Source organism: Bos mutus, chromosome 22, assembly GCF_027580195.1.
Source record: "Bos mutus isolate GX-2022 chromosome 22, NWIPB_WYAK_1.1, whole genome shotgun sequence".
In the NCBI taxonomy this organism is placed as follows: Eukaryota; Metazoa; Chordata; class Mammalia; order Artiodactyla; family Bovidae; genus Bos; species Bos mutus.
In genome coordinates, this window is record NC_091638.1 from 13169519 (window position 1) to 13191906 (window position 22388).

Consider the following 22388-nt stretch of genomic DNA (forward strand, 5'->3'; position numbering starts at 1 on the left):
TAAAAAAGAATGAAATAATGCCATTTGCAGCAACATGGATGAACCTAGAGATTGTCATACTGAGTGAAGTAAGTCAGACAGGGAGAGCCAAATATCATATGATGTAGGTTATATGTGGAATCTAGGATAATGGTGCAAATGAGCTTACTTACAGAACAGAAATAAGAGTCACAGATGGAGAAAACATACATATGGTTACCAAGGGGGAAAGAGGATGGAGGAATAAATTGGGAGATTGGGATTTACATATACATACTACTATACATAAAATAGATAACTAATAAGAACACACCATGTATCATGGGGAACTCTACTCAATACTCTGTAATGACCTATATAGGAAAAGAATCTAAAAAAGAATGGATATAGGTATATGTATAACTGATTCACCTTGCTCTACAGCAGAAACACAACATTGTAACTCATCTATTTTCCAATAAAACTTAATTTAAAAAAGAAAGCTCCCATCTATTCCTATATCAGAAAGTGTATTGGATATTATCAAACACGTTTCTGTATTTATTAAGAAGATTATGGGATCTTTGCCCTTTATATTCTATTAACATGCTACATTACATTGATTGATTTTCACATGTTCAACCAACCTTGCATTTGTGCCATAAATCCTTCTTTGTTATGCTGTACCTAATCCTTTTTTGTATGTGCTGGATTTTTGTTTGCTAATATGTTGTTGAGGATTTTTTCATCTGTATTCATAAGGGATATTGGTTTATAGGTTTATTTTATTGTGATATCCTTGTTTGCTTTTCATATCAGGATAATACTGGCTTCTTAAAATGGATTAAGAGGTATTTCCTCCTAGTCTACTTTTGGGGGAAGGGTTGGTGTTAATTTTTCTTTTTTTAATGTTTGATTTTCTTTGTGGAAGCTTTTATTATTAATTCATTATCTTTACTAGTTATAGTTCTATACATAATTTCTATTTCTTCTTGAGTCAGTTTTGGTGAGCTGTCTAGGATTTTTTTTTTCATTTCATCTAGGTTATCTAAATTTCTGGCATACAACTGTTCACAGTATTCCTTTATAATCCTTCTTATTTTTGTAAGGTCAGTATTGACGGCCCTCTTTCATTCTTGGTTTTAGTAATTTGAATCTTATGTTTTTTTTCTTGATCAGTCTTGCCAAAGATTTGTCAATTTTGTTGATCTTTTCAAAGAACTGACTTTGGATTTTATTTTCTCTGTATTGTTTTTCCATTCCATTGGTTTCCTCTCTGGTCTTTATTATTTGCTTCCTTCTGCTTACTTGGGTTCAGTTTGCTTTCCTTTTTTTAAAAATCTTTTAAGGTAGAAGGTGAGGTTATAGATTTGTCATGGTTCCTTTTTAATATAGGTGTTTATATCTATAAATTGACCCTTAACACTACTTAGCTGCATTCCATAAGTTTTGGTATATGTGTTTTCATTTTATTTATCTCAAGGTGTTTTCTTATTTCTCTTGACCCCTTGGTTATTTATTTTTGTACATTGTTTAATTTCCATATACATGTAAATATACCAAATTTCTTTGTTATTAATTTCTAATTTCCTCCCATTGTAATTAGAGAATATATTTTATATTATTCAATTCCTTTAAATGTATTGAGGTTTATTTTACAGCCTAATGTATGGTCTACCTGGAGAATATTCCATGTGTACTTAAGAGTGTATGTTCTGCCGTCATGTAGAGTGTTCTGTAGATGTCTGTAAGAGATATGTAGATTATAATATGGGTTAACTTTTCTATATCCTTGCTGATGTTTTGCTAATTGCTCTATTATTGAAAGTTGATATAGAAATCTCTATTATTGCTGAATTGTCCATTTCTTTTTTAAAATTCTGTCAGTCTTTGCTAAATAGACTTCCTTTAGTATTTCTTGTAAAGCAGGTCAGTTGGTGGTAAAATCTCTCCATTTTTGCTTATCTGGAATGTCTTGTCTTAATTTATCCTTAATTTTTGAAGGATACTTTTCTGGATACAGAATTCTTGGATAATAATCCTTTTCTTTCAGTTCTTTGAATATATCATCTCTCTGCCTTTTGACCTCAATGATTCCTGATAAGAAGTCAGCAGTTGATCTTACTGAAGATCCTTGGTGTGTCATGAATCATTTTTCTGTTGTTACCATCAAGATTCTGTATTTTATTTGACTTTTGATTGACTATGATGTGTCTAGATGTGCATTCTTTGAATTTTTCCTACATAGAATTTGTTGGAGTTTCCCAGTTGGCTCAGTGGTAAAGAATCCACTTGCCAGTGCAGGAGACACAGGTTTGACCCCTGGGTCAGGAAGAGCCCCTGGAGAAGGAAATGGCAACCTACTCCAGCATTCTTGCCTGAGAAATCCCATAGACAGAGGAGCCTGACAGGCTCTAGTTCATGGGGTTGCAAGAGAGTCTGACACGACTTAGCAACTAAACAGCAATGAAGAGTTAGTGGAGCTTCCTGAATGAGAAGACTAACAGCACTTTTCATCACATTTGGAAAGTTATCTACCATAATTTATTCGCTATTTTTCTATTCCTTTTTCTCCCTCCTGTTAATATCATTCCCAGGAGAGAGATGTAACTCCCCTGGTCCAATCAACTATGCCCTGTTGGTATGACCATGTCCTCTCTGGGCCTTTCCTGTGTACAGGTAAAGAATGAGTCTCAGAGAGGGGGCTATTCGTGGCAGGGCTAACACCCTCGAAGGCGAAGGAATGAAAGTGAGTTCTACAGCACCACTTACCCCAAAGAAGTTGCAATGCAAGTACATCTCAGACCACTTGTGCTTTTCTTTCTTTCCTTCCCAAGCCAAGTTCTTTTCTTTCTTTCTTTCTTTTTTTTTTTTTTACCACCAAATAACAAGAGTCTTAAATGGGACAGCCCTAACATTTTGATTCCTTTGTAGAAGAAATTTCTCTTCAGCTCTAGTCAAGATCTAGCGATGGCCAAAGAGGGAAGCCCCAGCAGTATTCACCCTTTATTGTTTTTAGGACTTTGGATATTCCAAGTTAATCTCTTTACCTCTCTCTGTGTATCAGGTGCATCACACACACAGTGGATTTGTAAAGATCCCAGTAATGCATTTGTCCTTTATCCATCTGTTCTAGGTTCCTTTCTAGAATGTCACTTGTGTAAACACTGACCCTTCATGATGAACTTCCTGTTGTGTGTGTATTGCATATTCTTGGAATGTCTGTTTTGTTTTTTTCATTTGCAAGGTCTGTGCTACCTAGTTTCCTATAGAATTATCTGTATTCTCCCTGTAGTTGTTCTGTTCAAGAACAGTGTAGACAATTCTACCTTTATTTTGGTTTTCTATGTGTAAAGTTGTATCCCTCTGCTTTCCTTTTTAAGTCCTCAGCTTCTTCTAAAGCTCATATAACTCTGTAGTTTCCTACGATAATTGCATTTTAAAAACCCCAGCTAAATCAATTCAGTAATTATATTACAGTAGCTACTGTAGTTTGTCATCATGGGATGGACTTACAGCAATAATTCTCAAATAGTCATTTCTTTGGATGTGAAGAGGCAGTTGTTAGTAAAGAAAGAGGTGTCTGCAGACACATGCATTTGACGAATATAGAGTTAAACACAGACTGGCTGTTTAGTGACAGACTTCTTAGAGACTCTGATAAGCTTATATGCACTGTGCATCCCCAAGAGGGCATACAGTGTGAGGCATTCTTCTCTACTTTATTTCATCTCTGAGCTCCTTTCTCAGAACACTCAGAACAGGAACAGTGACCTGAGAAACACATGTTAGGGAAATGGTGATGTAATTAAATCTTGAAGTTTATTAATTTTCTCATTACTAAATCTTAAAATGTATTCTCTCTGCTACCTTCTTATTTGAGTATAAACCAGAGAAATCCAGGAGTGGGAGGACCAGGTCTAAAAGTCAGAGCATCTGAACCAGTTTTGTGTCTGGGAAATCATTTCCCTCTGGGCTTGCACTCTCCCATCTGTAAATGAGAGAGTCAAACCTATGTGACCTCTGACTCATGGACATTGTGGCTTTTCCAGCCCTACTGATGTTCTTTCTCCTATGATGCAGGAAATCTAATTGTGTTTACTGTAAAAAAGGGAAGACGCTTTTGCTATTTCCCCCAAAGGGTTTCTCATTATTCTCTGTCTTATCCATTTACAGCTACTTTGTTTATTTCTCTACAGAAACCATTTATGCCTCTTGAGTCCTGATCACTTAGATTTGATATGATCAAAGTTGCCACTTCTGTCCTGTCCAAACTGGGCATCTTAGAATCTCACTGTGAATTCTCAGAACCCAAAAGCCAGTGAAGTGAAGGGGGCAGACATATCACCTTCTGGGAGACTCCAAAGTGCCGTTATCACCTTTAATGAGGTGTTTTAAAGGGAGACGTCAGTCTGCATTTTCCCTGTGCTCCCTGATGTGTTTCTTCCTGCTCATGGGGAGACTAGAAGATGGCAACTAAGAAGCCTCCCCTTTCTTGAGCAGCCCAGCGGTGGGGTCTTCTTCCTGATTCACTTCCTCAGACCAGCAGGTACTCCAGGCTCTCTTCCCACCCACATGTGATATGCCCAGCCAGATCTTCTCTCTCCTTCACAGAGGGCCCATTTTGTTCTGTATTGTTTTATCACATTCATTCTTAAAAATAAATATATGTATTCTTGGCTTTCTGTGCTTTTGAACTTGATATAAAAATGAGTCATACAGTTTGCATGCTGTACATGCATATACATGTGGCTTGCCCCGATGCTGGGAGGGATTAGGGGCAGGAGGAGAAGGGGACGACAGAGGATGAGGTGGCTGGATGGCATCACTGACTCGATGGACGTGAGTCTGGGTGAACTCCGGGAGTTGGTGATGGATAGGGAGGCCTGGCGTGCTGCGATTCATGGGGTCGCAAAGAGTCGGACATGACTGAGCAACTGATCTGATCTGATCTGATCTGTCTGTCTCAACAGCATGTTTTATTAGAGATTCATGGATGTGGAATATACCTTTAGGATGTTCTTCTTCACTGCAGTGGAGTATTCCATTGGTATGAAACAAGCATATACACTATTTGTTTATCCTTCTTCCTGTTTATGATTGTTTGAGATGGTTTACAGGTTTTACTTATTTATATTTTTTGCTCTTTTGCGTGTTACTGTTTCTAATGTTCTTCTGTTAGGATGAGCTATGTGAAATAGGAGTTTTTATAGGTTTTATTTCATATGATTCAACCCAATTCCTGTCTGTTGGTGCATATTTGCAAGATGATGTCTGAGAAATATACCTACAGAAATGCTGAGGTGAATGCATCTTCAGTTTTGAAAATGAGGCCTAATTGTGTTACAAAGAGACTGTACCAGTTTGTAGTCAGTGTATCAAAATTGTCCCACCTCCTGGCAACACTGGATAAAGACAGTTTTGGTCTGTATTACACATGTATTTCATACACATGTATGGTTTTAACTGCAATTCTGTAACTACCAATGAAATTAGCATCTTTGTATGTGTATCTGCCATGTCTGTTTCTTCTTCTGTATAAAAGTGTGGAAGTGACTTCAGAACTGGATGAGGGTAGAGCATGGAAGAGTTCTGAGTTGTATGTTAGGAAAAGTCTAGGTTTCTCTTAGGAGACTGTTGGTAGAAAGAAAGAAAAAAAGAAAGAAAGAAAGAAAGAGAAGTAGCTCAGTCGTGTCCGACTCTTTGCGACCCCGTGGACTGTAGCCTACCAGGCTCTTCCCTCCATGGGATTCTCCAGGCAAGAGTACTGGAGTGGGTTGCCATTTCCTTCTCCAGGGGATCTTCCCAACCCAGGGATCAAACCCGGGTCTCCTGCATGGCAGGCAGACGCTTTAATCTCTGACTCAGCAGCTCACAATTGATCTGCTGTTAGTAGAAATATGAATGTTAAAGGTGATTATAGTGAGGACTTGGGAAGAAAAGAGGAGAGATGGAGAGAAAGCTTCTCTTATATTAGAGAACGCATATATCATCATGAACAAAAAGTTGATAGAAATACGAATGTTCACGGTGCCTACTGAGGTTTCAGAAAGTAATGAGAAATATATAATTGGAAACTGAAGGAAAGGCATTCTTGGTTATAAAGTGGCAGAGAATTTGGTCTAATGGCGTTCCAGTGTTTTATGTAAAGTAGAACTTGTCAGTGACTATGGACTTGGATAGTTACCTGAGAATTCTAAAATAAGTATTAAAGACTGGTTTATGCTTGCTGCTATAATGAGACGTGAGAGGAGAGAAGTAAACTGAAGACAGAATTGTTCCACAAAAGGAAGCAGAACTTGCAGATTTGGAAAATTCTCAGTATACTCATACTGCAAAAATGAGAAAGTCCGTCTATAGACAGCAAGCGGGGTGTGACTGGACAACCATTTGCTTATGAGATTAGACTGTGGCTCACAGATCCAGTCAACCATTGCAGCAGAAGCCGGAAACAGAGACGCTGTTACCCAGGACAGATCTGTAGAGGGTCCTCTTGTCTGATGGCTTGGCCCCCTGAGAACTGTATGGGAAGCTGACAAAGTTTTGGAGAATTTACATCGACAGAAACACTGCCAGCTTAAACTAAATAGAGACAGGATAACTGAGGGAAGGCTGCTGGACTTCTGAGAGGCTACAGGATGGGCCAGTAGAGCTATTTGGCTACCAATATGCATCATCCATCAGGAAAAGGGAAGAATGATCCTGAAGATAAAACAGAGGTCTGCAGGGGTGTCAGTGTCCCCATGGCCTGGGGAGGGCACTGTCCCTCCTCAGTTACTGAGAGTGGGCCACGCTGCTGCGGCTACACCCAGGGCCAAGGGGGTGAGCCCGCCGCCCTGCTGCACTCGGAGGACAGAGCACGGAGCCAAAGAGAGCTATCCTTGAGCCTTAAACAAATGAAACAGAAGGAGACTCATCAATACAGGGAACAAACTGGTGGTTGCTGAAGGAGAGGGGGTGGAGGGAACAGATGAAATCGGCAAAGGGAATTATGAGGCACAAACCTCCAATTATAAAATAAGTCACAGAGATGTAAAGTACACATAGGTATAAAAATATTAAAAATAAACAAATAGTAGATTATGCATGAAAAAATGACAAATGGGGAATATAGTCAATAATATTGTAACAACTTCGGATGGTAACCGGACTTGTGGTGATTATCTCATAATGTATAAAAATATCGAATCACTGTGTGTTACAGCTGAAACTAATATAGTATAGTATGTCAAGTATAACTTAATTAAAAAAAAAAACCTAATGGAATTTTCCCTGCTTTCAGACTTGCTTGAGATCTAAGCCTTCTTTCTCCTTTCCAACCTCTCCCTGCTAGAATGGAATGTCTCTCCAAATGCCTGCCCTACTACTCTACTCCGATAGCAAATAACTTGTCTGCTTCCACAGGTTCACAAGGGGGAAGGATTTTTGCCTCAGGATGAATCACCTATACCTAATGGAGATGATAATGAGATGAGATTTTGGACTTCGAATTGATGCTGGAATAGGTTAAGACTTTTGTGGCTGTTGGGATGAAGTGATTGTAATGTACATGTGAGAAGGACATGCTCTCTGGGGGAGGGGGGTGCAAAGGGTGAAGAGTTACAGGCTGAGATAAATTCATATGTTGGAGTCCTAACCTGAGCACCTCAGATTTTTACTGTATTTGGAGATAGAATATTTAAAGTGGCAGTTAAGTTAAAATGATGGTATTAGAGTGGACCCTACTCCAATGCAATTGGTAATCCTTATAAGAAGGAAAAATTAAGACATAGGTGTGCACAGAGGGAACTCCATGGGAAGATATGGGCAGAAGATGACCATCTGTAAATCATGGAGAGGGACTTCAGGAGAAGTCAGCTCTGCCAACATCCTGATCTCAGACTTCTAGCCTTTAAAACTGGGAGAAAATACATCTCTGTTATCTCAGCCAGCTCATCTGTGATGCTGTTACTAGACAGCTGTTACACCTACGTGTATGCCAATGCCATTCAGTCTTGATTAATGTAGCTGTATAATAAAGACATTCAGTATTGAGTGGAGGTGCTAAGAGTGGTCATTCTTGCCTTTTTCCTGATCTTAGGGGGAAACAGTCAGTCTTTCATCACTGAATTTGATGCTAATTGTAGGTTTTTGTTGTTTTTCTTTTTTAAATGCCTTTTATATGATGGAGGGAATATTCTCTAGTCTTAGTTTTCAGAGGGTTTCTATCATGAATGGGCACTGAAGTTTGTCAAATGCTTCTTCTGTATCTCTTGAAATGATCGGATGATTTTTCCCTTTTTTTCTACGAATGTAGTGGGTTACTCTGATTTTTTTACATTGCTTAGATAAAACTCACTTGGTTATGGTATGTAATAATGCTTTTGAAATCTTGCTGCATTGGTTCCACAGATATTTTTGTGGAGAATGTTTGAATTTATGTTTGTGATGCCCTTCAATTCTGGGCACTTTTCTGGAATTATTTAATTTTACCACTGGGTGCAACCATTCACTAAAAATTATTTTTTTTTAAAAATGTGGTTTCCCATAATTTTTAGATATTCACCTCTGGGGAGGTGTTTCTTTGAAATATATTTTCTGGTGCTAAGAAAATGTCTAAAGGTATTATTTTACTTTTTTTTTTGCAGAAGAGAGTTTATCAATTTCTAGTTTGTATTTTAGTCATGTGATAAAAGCTTCAGGAGATATAGAGGATATTTTTTAAAGTATGATTTTTTTATCGTGCAATTATGTGTAATTACAATTTGAGACTTCAAATCACAGAACTTGAGAAGTTTTGGATATTGTCTTTTGGCGTTTTGCAGAAATTTACAGCAGATCTCATGTACACCTCATTTTATTGAAAATAATAATTTATCGTTTTTTTTCTAATTTAAGAACTGGGATAAATAACAGTGTTGATGATCAGTTACTGTCACTTTTTCTCTGCAGCCTTGCTGAAGTTGTCTCTAAATATTTGCTGAGTATGAAAGCAGAGCAGGAAACCACCTTATATAAACACTGTGTTTAATTCTGTTTAATAACAACATTGGTTGATTTTACCCATGGAGAACTATTTTCTTGCCCTCAATTTGTGGTCTTTCCTTTGATTTCTCAGGTCTTGTCTCATCCCTCTGTGTTTGGTATTAAATCATGGGGAGGAAGCTGGACCTGTCTGGTCTGACCGACGATGAAACAGAGCATGTTCTCCAGGTGGTCCAGCGAGACTTCAATCTCCGAAAAAGAGAGGAAGAGCGTCTCAGGTGAGATGCTGTTTTGCGCCTGGGTACATTGAACCACGTGTGGACAAGTGAAACAGGCTTCCTGATGCTCCTTGCTGTCAGCCCTGTGTTCAAAGTGTTTATATCATGTAAACACATGTAAAAAGAATGCCCTTCCCTCCATAGTCAGGCTGACTGGCTTCACTGCTGGACATCACAATGTCAGCTCAGGAATGTGACTGTTCACACTGGCAGTCAACATTGTTGTTTGGCTGCCTACCTGATACATTATTAGCTGTGGAATGGATGGAGTTTGTGATGACAAGAGCTGCTTTGAGCTTGCTCCTGGCTTTTATTTTCTTGTCCAGGTACTCTTGAAGAATAACCCAAGTGTTATATAAATGGGAGAATTAGACTTATAGCTGTATACTCTTCTGTTAGAGCTCTTGGCTACTATGGCACAGAAAGAGAGCTCTGAACACCTGATTCAAGGAGAATGATCTCCAGGCTGGGATGGGAATACCTGACTCAACCTTGCCCCCTCATTTTATAGAAGGGAAAACTGAGACCCAGAGAGGGGGGCTTCTGACTCCTCTGCAGTTGATATTTTCTTGTGGGATGTTCTTGGAAGTACTGTGCTGCCTAAATTTGGAAGAAGTCACAATGATGGAAATGCGGTCATGTGCTGGGGTTTGTGTGTTAGAACCTGATGGCAAGTCCTCATGAGCTCCTGTCCTCCATAAACTTGTTTTTATGTTTGAATTTTTTTAAGGTTTCTTTTTTTTTTTTTTAATGTGGACCATTTTTTTTTAAGTCTTTATTGAATTTGTTACAATATTATTTCTGTTTTATGTTTTGGGTTTCTTATTTTTTGGCTACAAGGCATGTGGGATCTTCGTTCCCCAACCAGGGATCAAACTCATATACCCTGCCTTAGAAGATGAAATCTTCAATACTAGCCTGCCAGGGAGACCCCCACAAACCTGTTATCTCTTAGGATCTCACAGGTTTGTCATGGTACTGTCTCCTTCCTTGGCCATTGAGTTCAAAACCTGTCTTTATAATTCCTCCCTGACTTGGTTCTCACGCAGGCTAGGGCCCAGCCTTGTTACTTCTGCCTCCTCCACATCTCTCCCAACCTGCTTCCAGTCCAGCTTTCATGGCTCTCCATCCCAGTCACTGCAGTGACTTCTCCATGATCCTGTCTCTACTTCTCCAGAGTGGTGCCCCAGTTCAGTTCGAATCATGCCCTTTCCCACTCTGCTTAAAACTGACATGGGTTGTTTCCTTTTGCCCTTGGAGTTTCTCAGTCTTTCTGTTTCTGTAGAAGAGTAACCCCCATTTCTTGTAAGCACCCTCGTGTAATTAACTTTATTTCTACCATGTTTTTTCCCATATTGTATATATTCAATACGTGCTTGTTAGATGGAAGACAAGAAATATGTTAAATAGTTAGTTGATTTAAAAACCATGTGCCATAGAAACAGACTATGAATCAATGGAACAGAATAGAGAGCCAAGAAATAAACCCACAGACCTCTGGTTAATCAATCTTCAACAAAGGAAGCAAGAGTATACAATGGGAAAAAGACAGTCTCTTCAGCAAGTAGAGTTGGGAAAATTGGGTAGGCACGTGTAAACTGAAATGAGAACATACCCTCACACTATACACAAAATAAACTCAAAATGACTTAAAGACTTAAATATAAGGTATGGTATCCTGAGATTCCTAGAAGAGATCATACGCAAAACATTCTCTGATATAAATCATACCAATGTTTTCTTAGGTCATTCTTCCAAGGCAATAGAAATAAAAACAAAACTAAACAAATGGGACCTAATCAAACTTCCAAGCTTTTCCACAGCAAAGGAAACCATAAACAAAATGAAGACAACCTACAGAATAGGAGAAAATATTTGCCAGTGGTGTGACTGACAGGTGTATATTTCCAAAATATACAAATAGCTCATACAACTCAACAACAAAAAAACAAACAACTCAGTTGAAAAATGAGCAGAAGGCATTAATAGACATTTCTCCAAAGAAATAATATAAATGGCCAATAGGCACTTGAAAAGATGCTCAACATTGCTAATTATTCAGTTCAGTTCAGTTCAGTTCAGTCGCTCATTCGTGTCTGACTCTTTGCGACCCCATGAACTGCAGCATGCCAGGCCTCTCTGTCCATCACCAACTCCCGGAGTTCACCCAGACTCATGTCCATCGAGTCAGTGATGCCATCCAGCCATCTCATCCTCTGTCGTCCCCTTCTCCTCCTGCCCCCAATCCCTCCCAGCATCAGAGTCTTTTCCAATGAATCAACTCTTCACATGAGGTGGCCAAAGTACTGGAGTTTCAGAGAAACACAAATCAAAACTACAGTGTGTATGACCTCACACTGGTCAGCATGACCATCATTAGAAAGTCTACAGATAACAAATGCTGGAGAGGATGTGGAAGAAAGGGAACTCTCTTGCACTGTTGGAGAATGTAAGTTGTTCCAGGCACTGTGGAAAGTAGTATTCTCAGAAAGCTAAGAATAGAATTACCGTATGTCCAGCAATCCCACTCCTGGAATATATCTAGACAAAACTCAATCCACAATGATACAAGCACCCCTGTGTTCCTAGAAATACTGTTCAAAATAGCCGAGACATGCAAACAAGTGGAGTGAGTGTCTGTTGACCGATGAGTGGATAACACAATGCGGTGCTTATATATAATGCAATATAAGAAATGAAATGATGCCATTTGCAGCAACATGGATGTGACTAGAAGTTAGCGTACTAGGTGAAGGAAGTCAGAAAGACAAGCACCGTATGATATCGCGTATATGTGGAATCTGAAATATGAGACAAACGAGCCTATCTACAGAACAGAAACAGACTCTCAAACTTACAGAACAGACTTGTGGTTGCCCAGGGGGAGGGGGGTTGGGCGGGATGGTGTGGATGGGAGGTTGGGGTTAGCAGGTGTAAACTCTTGTATATGGAATGGATAAACAAGGTCCTACTATATAGCACAGAGAATTATATTCAATATACTATGATAAACCATAATGGAAAGAATAGTTAAAAAGGAAAATGTGTGTGTGTGTATATGTATGTATAACTGAAGTCATTTTGCTATGCAGCAGAAATTAACACAACATTGTAAATCAACTACACTTAAAAAATCCCATGTGCCAGACACTGTTCTAGCTGTTGGGTACATAACAGTGAGCCAAACGAGCCTTCACCCCATGGAGTTTATATTTCAGAGCTATACTACCCATACTATAGCCATCAACCACATATGGCTTTGTGCGCTTATAATGGGGTGAGTCTGAATTGACTTGCACTATAACTGTAACATACACACCAGATCTCCAAATTTTAGTACCGAAAAATGTAAGCTATCTCATTAATAATTTTTATGTTGACTACATTTTGAAACACCAAATTTTGGATACATGAGGTTAAAGAAGAAACATTAAAATTAATTTTCCCTGCTTATGTTTACTTCTTTTTTAGCTTGGGTACTAGAAAATTTAAAATTAAACATGTCTCACATTATATTTCAATTGGCTAGTGCTGCCCTAGAGGGAGGGCAGAGAGAGAGGATGTAAATAAATAAAAATATACTTGTATGTATTAGGTGATGAGAGCCACGAAAAAGAATGAAGCGGAGAAATGGGGGCAGAGACTGGCTGGGGATGGGCAGGGGGCTCTTTAGTGCATGGGCTGCTCAGGGAAGACCTCTGTGGTCTTGAAGGAGGTGAGGGAGGGAGCTGGGCTGCTCTCTGGGGTGACATCAAGCAGGGCGGAGGCAACAACAGATGTCGGCTTCTGATTCAGGAATGCGCCTCTGTGTTTCCAGAGAAGCTGGAAGGGAGGGAGCCGGGGAGAGTGCAGTGGTGGAACAAAGTCCAAGCAGTATCCTAAGTTTGAACCACACGTAGGAAATCCAGACTCAAAACCACTGCAGTGGGCAAACCTTTCCTTGCCTCTCTGCGTTGCCTGGGTTTAGGAGACGTGGAAGAGTCTTGGAAGCTATGATACAGAAGGTGTCTTTGAATTCTTTAATTTTTGCGGCAATGAGCATAAGATTCAGAATAGAATATTTTTCTTCTAAGATTTCAAATTGAATTGTGTTTCTTTTCTCCTGGACAGCTGCTCTTTATTTACCTAATTTCTCCGGTTAGGTTTTTGTGAGGGTAGGTGTCAGGTGTAGAGGTTACACAGTGTTTCTAATGATCTGTTCTTCAGTGCTGACATTAAGTGTGCTGAATATATAGGTGGTGAAAGTGTGAATTAAATGCCCTCAGAACACATGATGGTGAGACAGAGCGGGCAGGGGCTGAAGAGTTCAACACAATTAGGTCACTGAAATAAACTAATGGAAAGACAACTAGAAGACATGAAGCAGTCTGGATGCACTGCAGTTTCCAGTATTATTATCCATCATTATTTCATTATTATTGATTCCTCATAGAAGTTCCCATAAGGAGGGTCCCCATGTACATGAAGGCACCAAAGCACAGAGAGGTTACAGAGCTTTCTCAGCATCACACAGTTAACTGGGATAGAGCCAATTCTGTTTCCCACATTCTCTGAATTATATAGATTGGATCAAGCCTTTTCAAAACTGTTCTTCGGTGGGAGTAGGAGACTCCTGTCTCCCACTCTCCACCACACCCTCTAATGAGCAGAGTCACACCACCATTGGGTACATCAGCTCCTGCGCATATACACAGTCAGAGGTCTTCCTATATAACGTGACTCTGTGGGCCCCGTATCACTGAAACTATATGCTGAAGCACTGGGGATGTGGTATATCGAACATCTAATCCCATTAAAGACTATATGTATAGTAGGACAAGTTAGGGGGAAGGCAGAGGACTGGGCAGGCCTGAGAACTGTGGACGTGCAGCAGCAGCAGAGGACGGGGTACTTATGTACAACTTCAATACAGTGTTGATTTCCTTTTCTAGGACACACCATAGTATTAAAGCTATGGATGGAGCACATCAGAGAACAAAAGACATGTTGACCCTGCTCCTTCCTCCAGGTGCTTGGGGTCTAGATGAATCAGGTAAATGTGTAGAAAATACATATTATACTTGATTCATTTTATTCCTTGTCTTTCATCAGATGATTTCATGCAAATAGTAAAAAACAAAATGGTAAAGAACACTGAGATGAAAAGCGCCAGTCCTCTGCTCCATGTTTGATTAGTTTTATCCTTAATCCTGTAGTCCTCCTAGCCTTAAATTTAAATCTGTAAATTTAAAATATGTGGGTATGTTGCTATTTCTTGATGTATCAACTTTAGGTAGTCTTTCATTTTTCTGCTCTGAATAGTGGGGACTTTGCTTACTTACTTAGAGTACTTTACCTTTGGTTTCTTGCTTGTTATTATCTGTGGTTTGGTTTTCTATTGGTCATCTTTCAAATGTACATTTGAAACCTGTCTCGTTCCATGCATGTTCATGCTCCTTTCTTGGTCTGGCAGCACGAGGATTCATATGATGTTCCTACCTTCTGTCTACCACCCCTTCCAGTTTCTTCATCTCACATCTGTCCACACGGTACCTTTATTCTTATGTATTCAAGGTTGAGGCCATTTGGGTGCTGTTCTGCAAACATAAATTTGAGCCTTTCTTGTTTTATTCAGAGGTTGACACTACTGTTGAAAATCAATAGTCATTATGATTGAAAATGGAGTTCGCTGCTTCCTCTTTCAGAACTGCACTGAAATCTGTAGGTGGCTGATTGGTCTCCTCCTTTTCTGTTTACTTTTATGAATCAATTTCATTTGTATTTCCTTGCTGTCATTTTAAATAAGTCTTGGGAAGGCGGAAAGGCCACCAAGTGTTAAGTTTGCCATCTGGAACTCACTGGCCACAGTAACTTCCTTGCTGGTCAGGGCCACAGAGGAGCCTGGGGAGGTGCAGACATAAAGGGCTCCCTGTGTGACCAGAGCATGCTCGGGTCACACAGATGTGGACCTTAAAGGTCCTTCTACTGCTGTTTACCTCATCGTTAGCTGGAGGGAGCCTGACCTCCAAAACACTGGATGGAGGGGAGTTTCTGATGACCTCCAAAACACTGGATGGAGGGGAGTTTCTGATGACTTTGTGCTGGAAAGAAAAACTCTTGGTGAGATAAGTCACTGAGGCCTTGGGGTTTATTTGTTACAGCAGCATAGTCTAGTATGACTTTGACTAATACAGTTTCTGGGAGCTGAAAGGGACCTTGACTTTATAGCTGTAGAAGGAGGCTTGTGGGGTGAACATGCTGTTAGTGGGTAGAGCCTGGCCTGGACCCTCGGCTCCTGGTCTTCTGCCATCTCATATACTATAAGACACCTGTGGAAATATCTCCTGACTTACAGTAGGATCATAATTTATACTCTGTGATTTTATATTGTCAGGCACGTTTACAAAGTGGTTTTAAAAATGAGTGTTAATTGCATGGCACTCTGGTGTTCAGACTGAGATGTTTATGAGATAGCCACAGCGTTTAAAATTTCTCATTTAAAATGTGCTGGCCAGAAGCTAGTTAGCATCTGGATAACTTCCAAGGATTTGCTGCTGCTCTAATGGACTTGGTCTGTGGGGGAGCAGGGGTTAGATTTGATGAAATGGTTTCCCGTAATGCGACTGGCCATTAATTGTCAGGGTTTGCTGAACTGAGAGTGTTCTTCTGCCTGCCAAGGACTGCTGGGCTCAGGCAAGGCCAGGCCAGGGGAAGGAAGGGAGGGGAGGATGGAGCGTGAGTGGCAGGGCACTTCCCGTCTAGTCTTTCTCTGAGAGGCTCAGTGCCTGCAGCCCAGCAGCTACAGTATGTAAATTCCTCCTCCTTTGGCCTGTGTTAAGAAGAGGATTAATGCACTTGGAGACCTGTTTCTGTCACTCACTTGCTGACATAGCCTGCACCCTCTCTGCACCTCGGTGACAGGGTGTGAGGGCAATCATCCATCCCCCAAGAGTCAGATCTAAGTGTTGTGAGAAAGTAACTAAAAGCTGCCAGGGCGTGTGGAAGGCCCACTGCAGGAAAGCAGAGCATCTCCCTCAATTAGAAAAGCTTTGTGTTTCTAGTCTGTTATACAGAAACCCCTTTAAGGTTCAGTTATGATTTTATTAAATAGAAAGAACACAGAGCTTTTAATGAAATGAGTTAGTGATCTTTCTTCATTCAAAATTCATTTTAAACAAATTAAAATTTTATCACACGAATTTAATTTTTCAAGAAGTTTCTTTTTCAAAAAGTAAAATGCCCTTGCTTTCAGGGTCCCTAGTCTGGACATTTACATTTATGGAATGAATTAACAAACACTCCTAGTCATGTCCTTCTTTGAAGCTGGAGGTCAGATTGCCTTGTCTTCACTCAGCTGGAATACATAGGCCCCGTGGTTTATGAAATTACCATGCGTTCACAGAGTGCATCTGTCCTGCACTTCCTCACTGCCCTGGGTAGCCCCGGAGATGCTGCAGGAATGCTGTGGCATTCACCTGTCCAGGTGATGCATCTGCTGCAGAGAGGGGGTGCTGCAAGGCAGGATTCCTTCCTCTGCACTGCTGGATCAGGTTGACTGGCCAGTCACCTGGCGGGGCTCCGAAATGACAGAGCCGAAAGCGGGTGCACTCTGTGGAGTGGAAGGGCAGACACAGCTCTATTTGAGTCACCTTTTGACGGGGAAGGCCCAGCAATGCAGAGACACTGGGAGCAGTCCCGGAGGCTTGTGTAGGGCAGGTGTGGGGACCTCAGAGTGGGACGTGAGTAGGATAAAGAGTATCAATCTCAAGCTATAAGGGACTGCACAGATTTTTTAAATCGCCTTTTTACTTAGTACTGATACTTTTAATAATGAAAAGGTCACATATATTAAATCAAAGCTATTGAATATCCATTCATTTGCTTCAAAATCATATACTGAATGTCAGGAGCCTCCTGGGGAAATGGGAGGGGGATGAAAGGGTAGGGGAGGGAGAGAAAGGTTCACAAAATTACTAAGTGCCTTAACCCCTGGGGAGAAGTCCAGAAGGTGAACTAAGTCTGATATGAATAATTAGGATGCTATGCAGAGTGAGAAAAACAGACCCATGGGAATACTTTCATCTTGGAGGTGGGAGGTAGGAGAAAGGAAGGACTTCCTCAAGGAGAGGTGCATTTGATTTGATCCTGGAAAACAGACAGCATTTTTAAAGTGGATTGAGACAAAGGTCTGGGCGGCAGGGAGCATCCTGTGTGTTACTCACTCTGTCGTGTCTGACTCTTTGCAACCCCACGGACTGTAGCCCACCAGGCTCCTCTGTCCATGGGATTCTGGAGAATACTAGAGTGGGTTGCCAGGCCCTCCTCCTGGGGATCTTCCTGACTCAGGGATCGAACCCAGGTCTCCCTCATTGCAGGCAGGTTTTTTTTTTTGTTGTTGTTGTTGTTGTTGTTGTTTTTGCCATCTGAGCCTATTCCCTCTGCCAGGAATGCCAACAGGATAGAAAAAAGGACATGTTTCCTCAACCCAATCAGGAGCTGTGGTGGGGGGCAGTGGGTGAAGTGACTTGCCAACAGTTCTTTCTGCACCACAGCTAATCATGTGGAATAGAGTGTGGTGTTCCAGGAATATGACCTCTTCTCATTCCCAGCAAACTCTGGGAGAAGCACTGCTGCTGCTGCTGCTGCTAAGTCGCTTCAGTTGTGTCCGACTCTGTGCGACCCCATAGACGGCAGCCCACCAGGCTGCCCCGTCCCTGGGATTCTGCAGGCAAGAACGCTGGAGCGCGTTGCCATTTCCTGGGAGGAGCACTACGTCTACCCATTTCCAAAATGGGGAAAGTGAGTGTCTAAAAAGAAATTAAAAACTGGCCCAGGTTGTACACAGTGAAAGGTAGGATCAAACCTAGATAGTGCCACCCCAGAACTAGGACAGCACACTGCCTTGGTACTGAAAAAAAGGTGACCCAGGTGCCACGGGGACAGAATGGGTGAAATTAGGGCTGTCTTAGAAAATCTGGTACCTGTGCTTCCTAGAACCTGGGGTAAAATTCCCAGGGATGGGAACCTAGTAGGGTTTAAGTCAGGATACGGGGAAGTGTAGCTGGGGCATTACAGTAGTTATTAGCCACTTAATGTTTTGGCTTATCCAAATGTTAAGTGTAGTCTAGATGTGAAATACACTCTGGATTTCAAAGCTCTAGTTTGGAAAAGAATGTAAAGTGTCTCATTAATAATTTTATATTGAAAACACATTGAAATGAATCTAAAATTACATTTTAAGTAAAATGTATTGTTGTTATTCAGTCATTAAGTCATGTCCGACTCTTTGCAACCCCATGGACTGCAGTATGCCAGGCTTCCCTGTCCTTTACTATCTATTGGAGTTTGCTCAAATTCAGGTCCGTTGAATCAGTGATGTTATCCAACCATGTCATTCTCTGCCACCCTCTTCTCCTTTTGCTTTCGATCTTTCCTAGCATCAGGGTCTTTTCCAATGAGTCAACTCTTTGCATCAGGTAGCCAAAGTATTGGAGCTTCAGCATCAGTCCTTCCAATGAACATTCAGGATTGATTTCCTTTAGGATTGTCTGGTGTGATCTCCTTGCTGTCCAAGGGACTCTCAAGAGTTTTCTCCAGCACCACAGTTCAAAAGCATCGGTTCTTCAGCACTCAGCCTATTTTATGGTCCAGCTCTCACATCCGTACGTGACTGCTGGAAAAACCACAGCTTTGACTAGACGGACCTTTGTTAGCAAAGTGATGTCGCTGCCTTTATTTTTTTCCCCAAACTTTAAAGTTTTTGTTTCTGCTCTTTAATATGTTGTCTAGGTTTATCATAGCTTTCCTTCCAAGGAGCAAGTGCCTTTTAATTTCATGGCTGCAGTCACCATCTGCAGTGATTTTGGAGCCCAAGTCAGATGTAAAATAAAATTAAGTTCACCTGTTTCTTTTCTACTTTTTAAAATTATGACTACTAGAAGACCATATATATATATATATATATATATCTCACATTATATTTTTTTTATTGGCCAACGCTAGTTTGGAATGCTGTATTAAGCAATTTGGAATGTATAGGAGTAGAAAGTAAGCTTTCTTCCCCAATTTTGTTTAAGGCTAGTCCTTTCCTTTATGAGGTTCATAGGTATCTGAAAGAGCCAGTGGAAGTCTTCACTACCTAACTGTGCACTGGCCTTTGCTCTGGAGAATTGTCATATCTGCCATGTGAAGGTGATCTCAGAATGATCGCCTGGTATTGGCTTTATTGTGCAGTTTGAAAGGACAGCACATTATGATCATGCCATATTCACCACGGAGAGTTTGCACATCTCAGGAGAGAATAAATCCTTTGATACTTCTTTGGAATTAATGCTTGACGAAGTAAGTCTATGTCAAGACTTTTGAAATAATGAAGTGGCCTTAGGATGGCCTCATATTCATGATTCATATAATGTCTCTGGCACCATAAAACCATAAGTTATCACATATTTGCCTGTGGGGGCCTGCTTTTAAGAATGGCCAAGAGAGTTAAAGGAATCTTAAATTTGCTAGATGCTGCAGATGTGCTTATAACATAGAAAAAGAATCATACTGATGCTCTTTTTAATTTGTCACCCTTCAAGATGTACAGTTACTAATTTGTCAGTTCTGGATACTTCCTCCCTATAATCCCATGTTCTTTAATAACAATAGTCTAGATTGCTTTTGTAGCTCAAAGTTCCTGATATTATTTACTTTCCCACTCCCAATGTTAGAGGCTCAGCGCTGCTGGGCTCTGATAAAGCTTTTGTGGTGCGAATTCTTGGCTGGACTTTCATTCCTCAGATCTCTGGCTCCAGAAAGCATTTGTTTGGCATTTGGTGTGCACAGAATTCAGGACTTGGAAGAGAGTAAGAAGGAATGTTTCTGCAGCTATTGTGAAGGCAGCTTCCTTCAGCCACAGTAATTCAGGCATAGCCACAAGCACTTAGCCAGAAATGGCCTGAAATGCAGAGTTGGTGAACACAAATGGGCCGTATAGAAATCAGAGTTTCACCTTCCCCCTGTGCTACTGGAATGACAACTTCCTTGTCCCCATGACCTTCTTCAGTTCCTGGAAACAGGCCCCTGCCTTGGGGGCCCTGTCCCTTGCCTTCATCTCCTTACTCAGCTCCTGAAGAAAATAGGTCCATCTCAAACCCTCCTGTACTGTTGGTAGAAATGTTAAGTTGGTGCAGCTACTATGGAAAACAGTATGGAGGTTCCTCAGAAAACTACAAGTAGAATTACCGTATGACCCAGCATCCCCACTCCTGGGCATATCCCCAGACAAAACTATAATTAAAAGAGATACATGCACCCCTATGTTCAAGGCAGCAGTATTCACGATAGCCAAGACACGGAAGCCACCTAAATGTCCATCAGCATATGAATAGATAAAGGAGATGTGATACAAGTCTCCAGTGAAATGCTGCTGCTGCTGCTAAGTCGCGTCAGTCATGTATGACTCTGTGCGACCCCATAGACGGCAGCCCACCAGGCTCCCCCGTCCCTGGGATTCTCCAGGCAAGAACACCGGAGTGGGTTGCCATTTCCTCCTCCAATGCATGAAAGTGAAAAGTGAAAGTGAAGTCGCTCAGTCGTGTCTGACTCTTAGTGACCCCATGGACTGCTCAGCCATAAAAAATGAAATAATGCCATTTGCAGCAATATGGATGGACCTAGAGATCATCATATTAAGCGAAGTAAGACACGGAGAAACACAGGTATCGTGATATTGCCTGCATGTGGAAAAAATACGACACAAATGAACTTATGTACAGGACAGAAACACTCTTGGATGTAGAGAACAGATTTGTGGTTGTCAAGGGATTGGGAGGCTGGGGCTAGCAGATGCAAACCATTATATATAGAATGGATAAATAGCAAGGTCCTACTGTATAGCACAGGGAACCATATTCAATATCCTGTGATAAACTATAGTGGGAAAGAATATTAAAAAAGAGTATATATGTATGTGCCTGTGTATGTGTGTGTGTTTGTATATATATCTGAATCACTTTACTGTTCAGCAGAAATTAACACAGCATTGTAAATCAACTATACTTCCAAAACATAAATGTCAGTGAAGATAGAGGGAAAAAAGAAAGTAGGCCCATCTCCTGGACCAGTTTCTAAGCTGATATCATAGTGAAGGAAATTTGTGAACCACTTTCTCTCTCAGAATAACTCTTTGAGTGCCTTCTTTGAGATGGGAGATTTCTGCTCCAGCCTTGAGATTCCTTTGCTGGATATCTGACTGATGCCTTAAAGTCCCAGAAGAGCTGGGGCCCAGAGGAAGTCCTAGTCCTCTGCAGTTCACCGGCCCCCGCTGGCCTGACTCATGGGCTCCCATCATGCATCAGCTATGCATGTGTGTGGGCCTAGGACCCAAGCCTCCTCTTCCGACTGATTCTTATCCCCTAGGCCTGAGGCTACTCAGAGTACTGGTTCCTATATATCTAGCCGGATCCTGGGTTTCCAGGTGTGGTGATCTTAGGAGGTTGGCGGGATCTGTGATTCCAGCCACCTCTGGAGTTAATACTAGAATGATGTATCCCTGGCCTCTCCCAGGTTCCCCCCAAAGTTCCTGTGTGCGTGGTCAGCCCCTGTATCTGTGACAGTTATCCATAGTCAGCTCCCACCTTGCCCTGCTCAGCTTACCTTTCCCATCTTCCTGGCTAAGCATCTCACATCCACCAGGGTCCGTTCCCTGCACAGCCTGGGCTGTGATTTTGCCCCATTCCATGTCAGGTATGTACATGCCCGGAGCTCCGTCACTTCCCAAGGTGGCCTAGTTGGAGGGACAAGGTTTTGTGTTGCCTCCCAGATCCTACCTGCATGTTCCCCTGCCCCACTGCCCTCCTTCCCAGGGCTGGAGCCTACCTGAGTGCTCCTGCCAGATCTCCTCCCTGCCTGGAATCAGACCTCCCATGGCTGTGGGTTGTCTACCTCCCTGCACTACATCTCTGAGTCCCATTTCTGCAGGTCCTGGGCTTTCTCTTCTTCTTCCTCTTCCTAACCCAGGGATCGAATCCAAGTCTTCTGAGTTGGCAGGTGGATTCTTTACCAGCTGAGCCACAAGGGAAGCACATATCTATCTGCCTGGAATGTGGGGGGGTTAAATGAATCAGTAGATGTGAAGCCCCATGGACAAACCCCGGGGAACATGGTAAAGACTCATGAGAACTCAGGTGAGGTCTGTTCTTGCCTTATTCTAGGCTGGTGTAT

The 22388-nt window shown here is 41.4% G+C and overlaps 1 protein-coding gene across 3 annotated transcripts in view; it reads left to right on the plus strand.

Moving 5' to 3' along the window:
• Nucleotides 1-22388, plus strand: part of MYRIP (myosin VIIA and Rab interacting protein) — a 224861-nt gene that overhangs the window by 22761 nt on the left and 179712 nt on the right. For all 3 annotated transcript variants that reach the window (XM_070359165.1, XM_070359163.1, XM_070359164.1), the window contains exon 2: nt 9056-9200. In XM_070359165.1, coding sequence (XP_070215266.1) covers nt 9091-9200 — 110 coding nt within the window. In that variant the 5' untranslated portion in view covers nt 9056-9090. The remainder of the gene's footprint in view (nt 1-9055; nt 9201-22388) is intronic.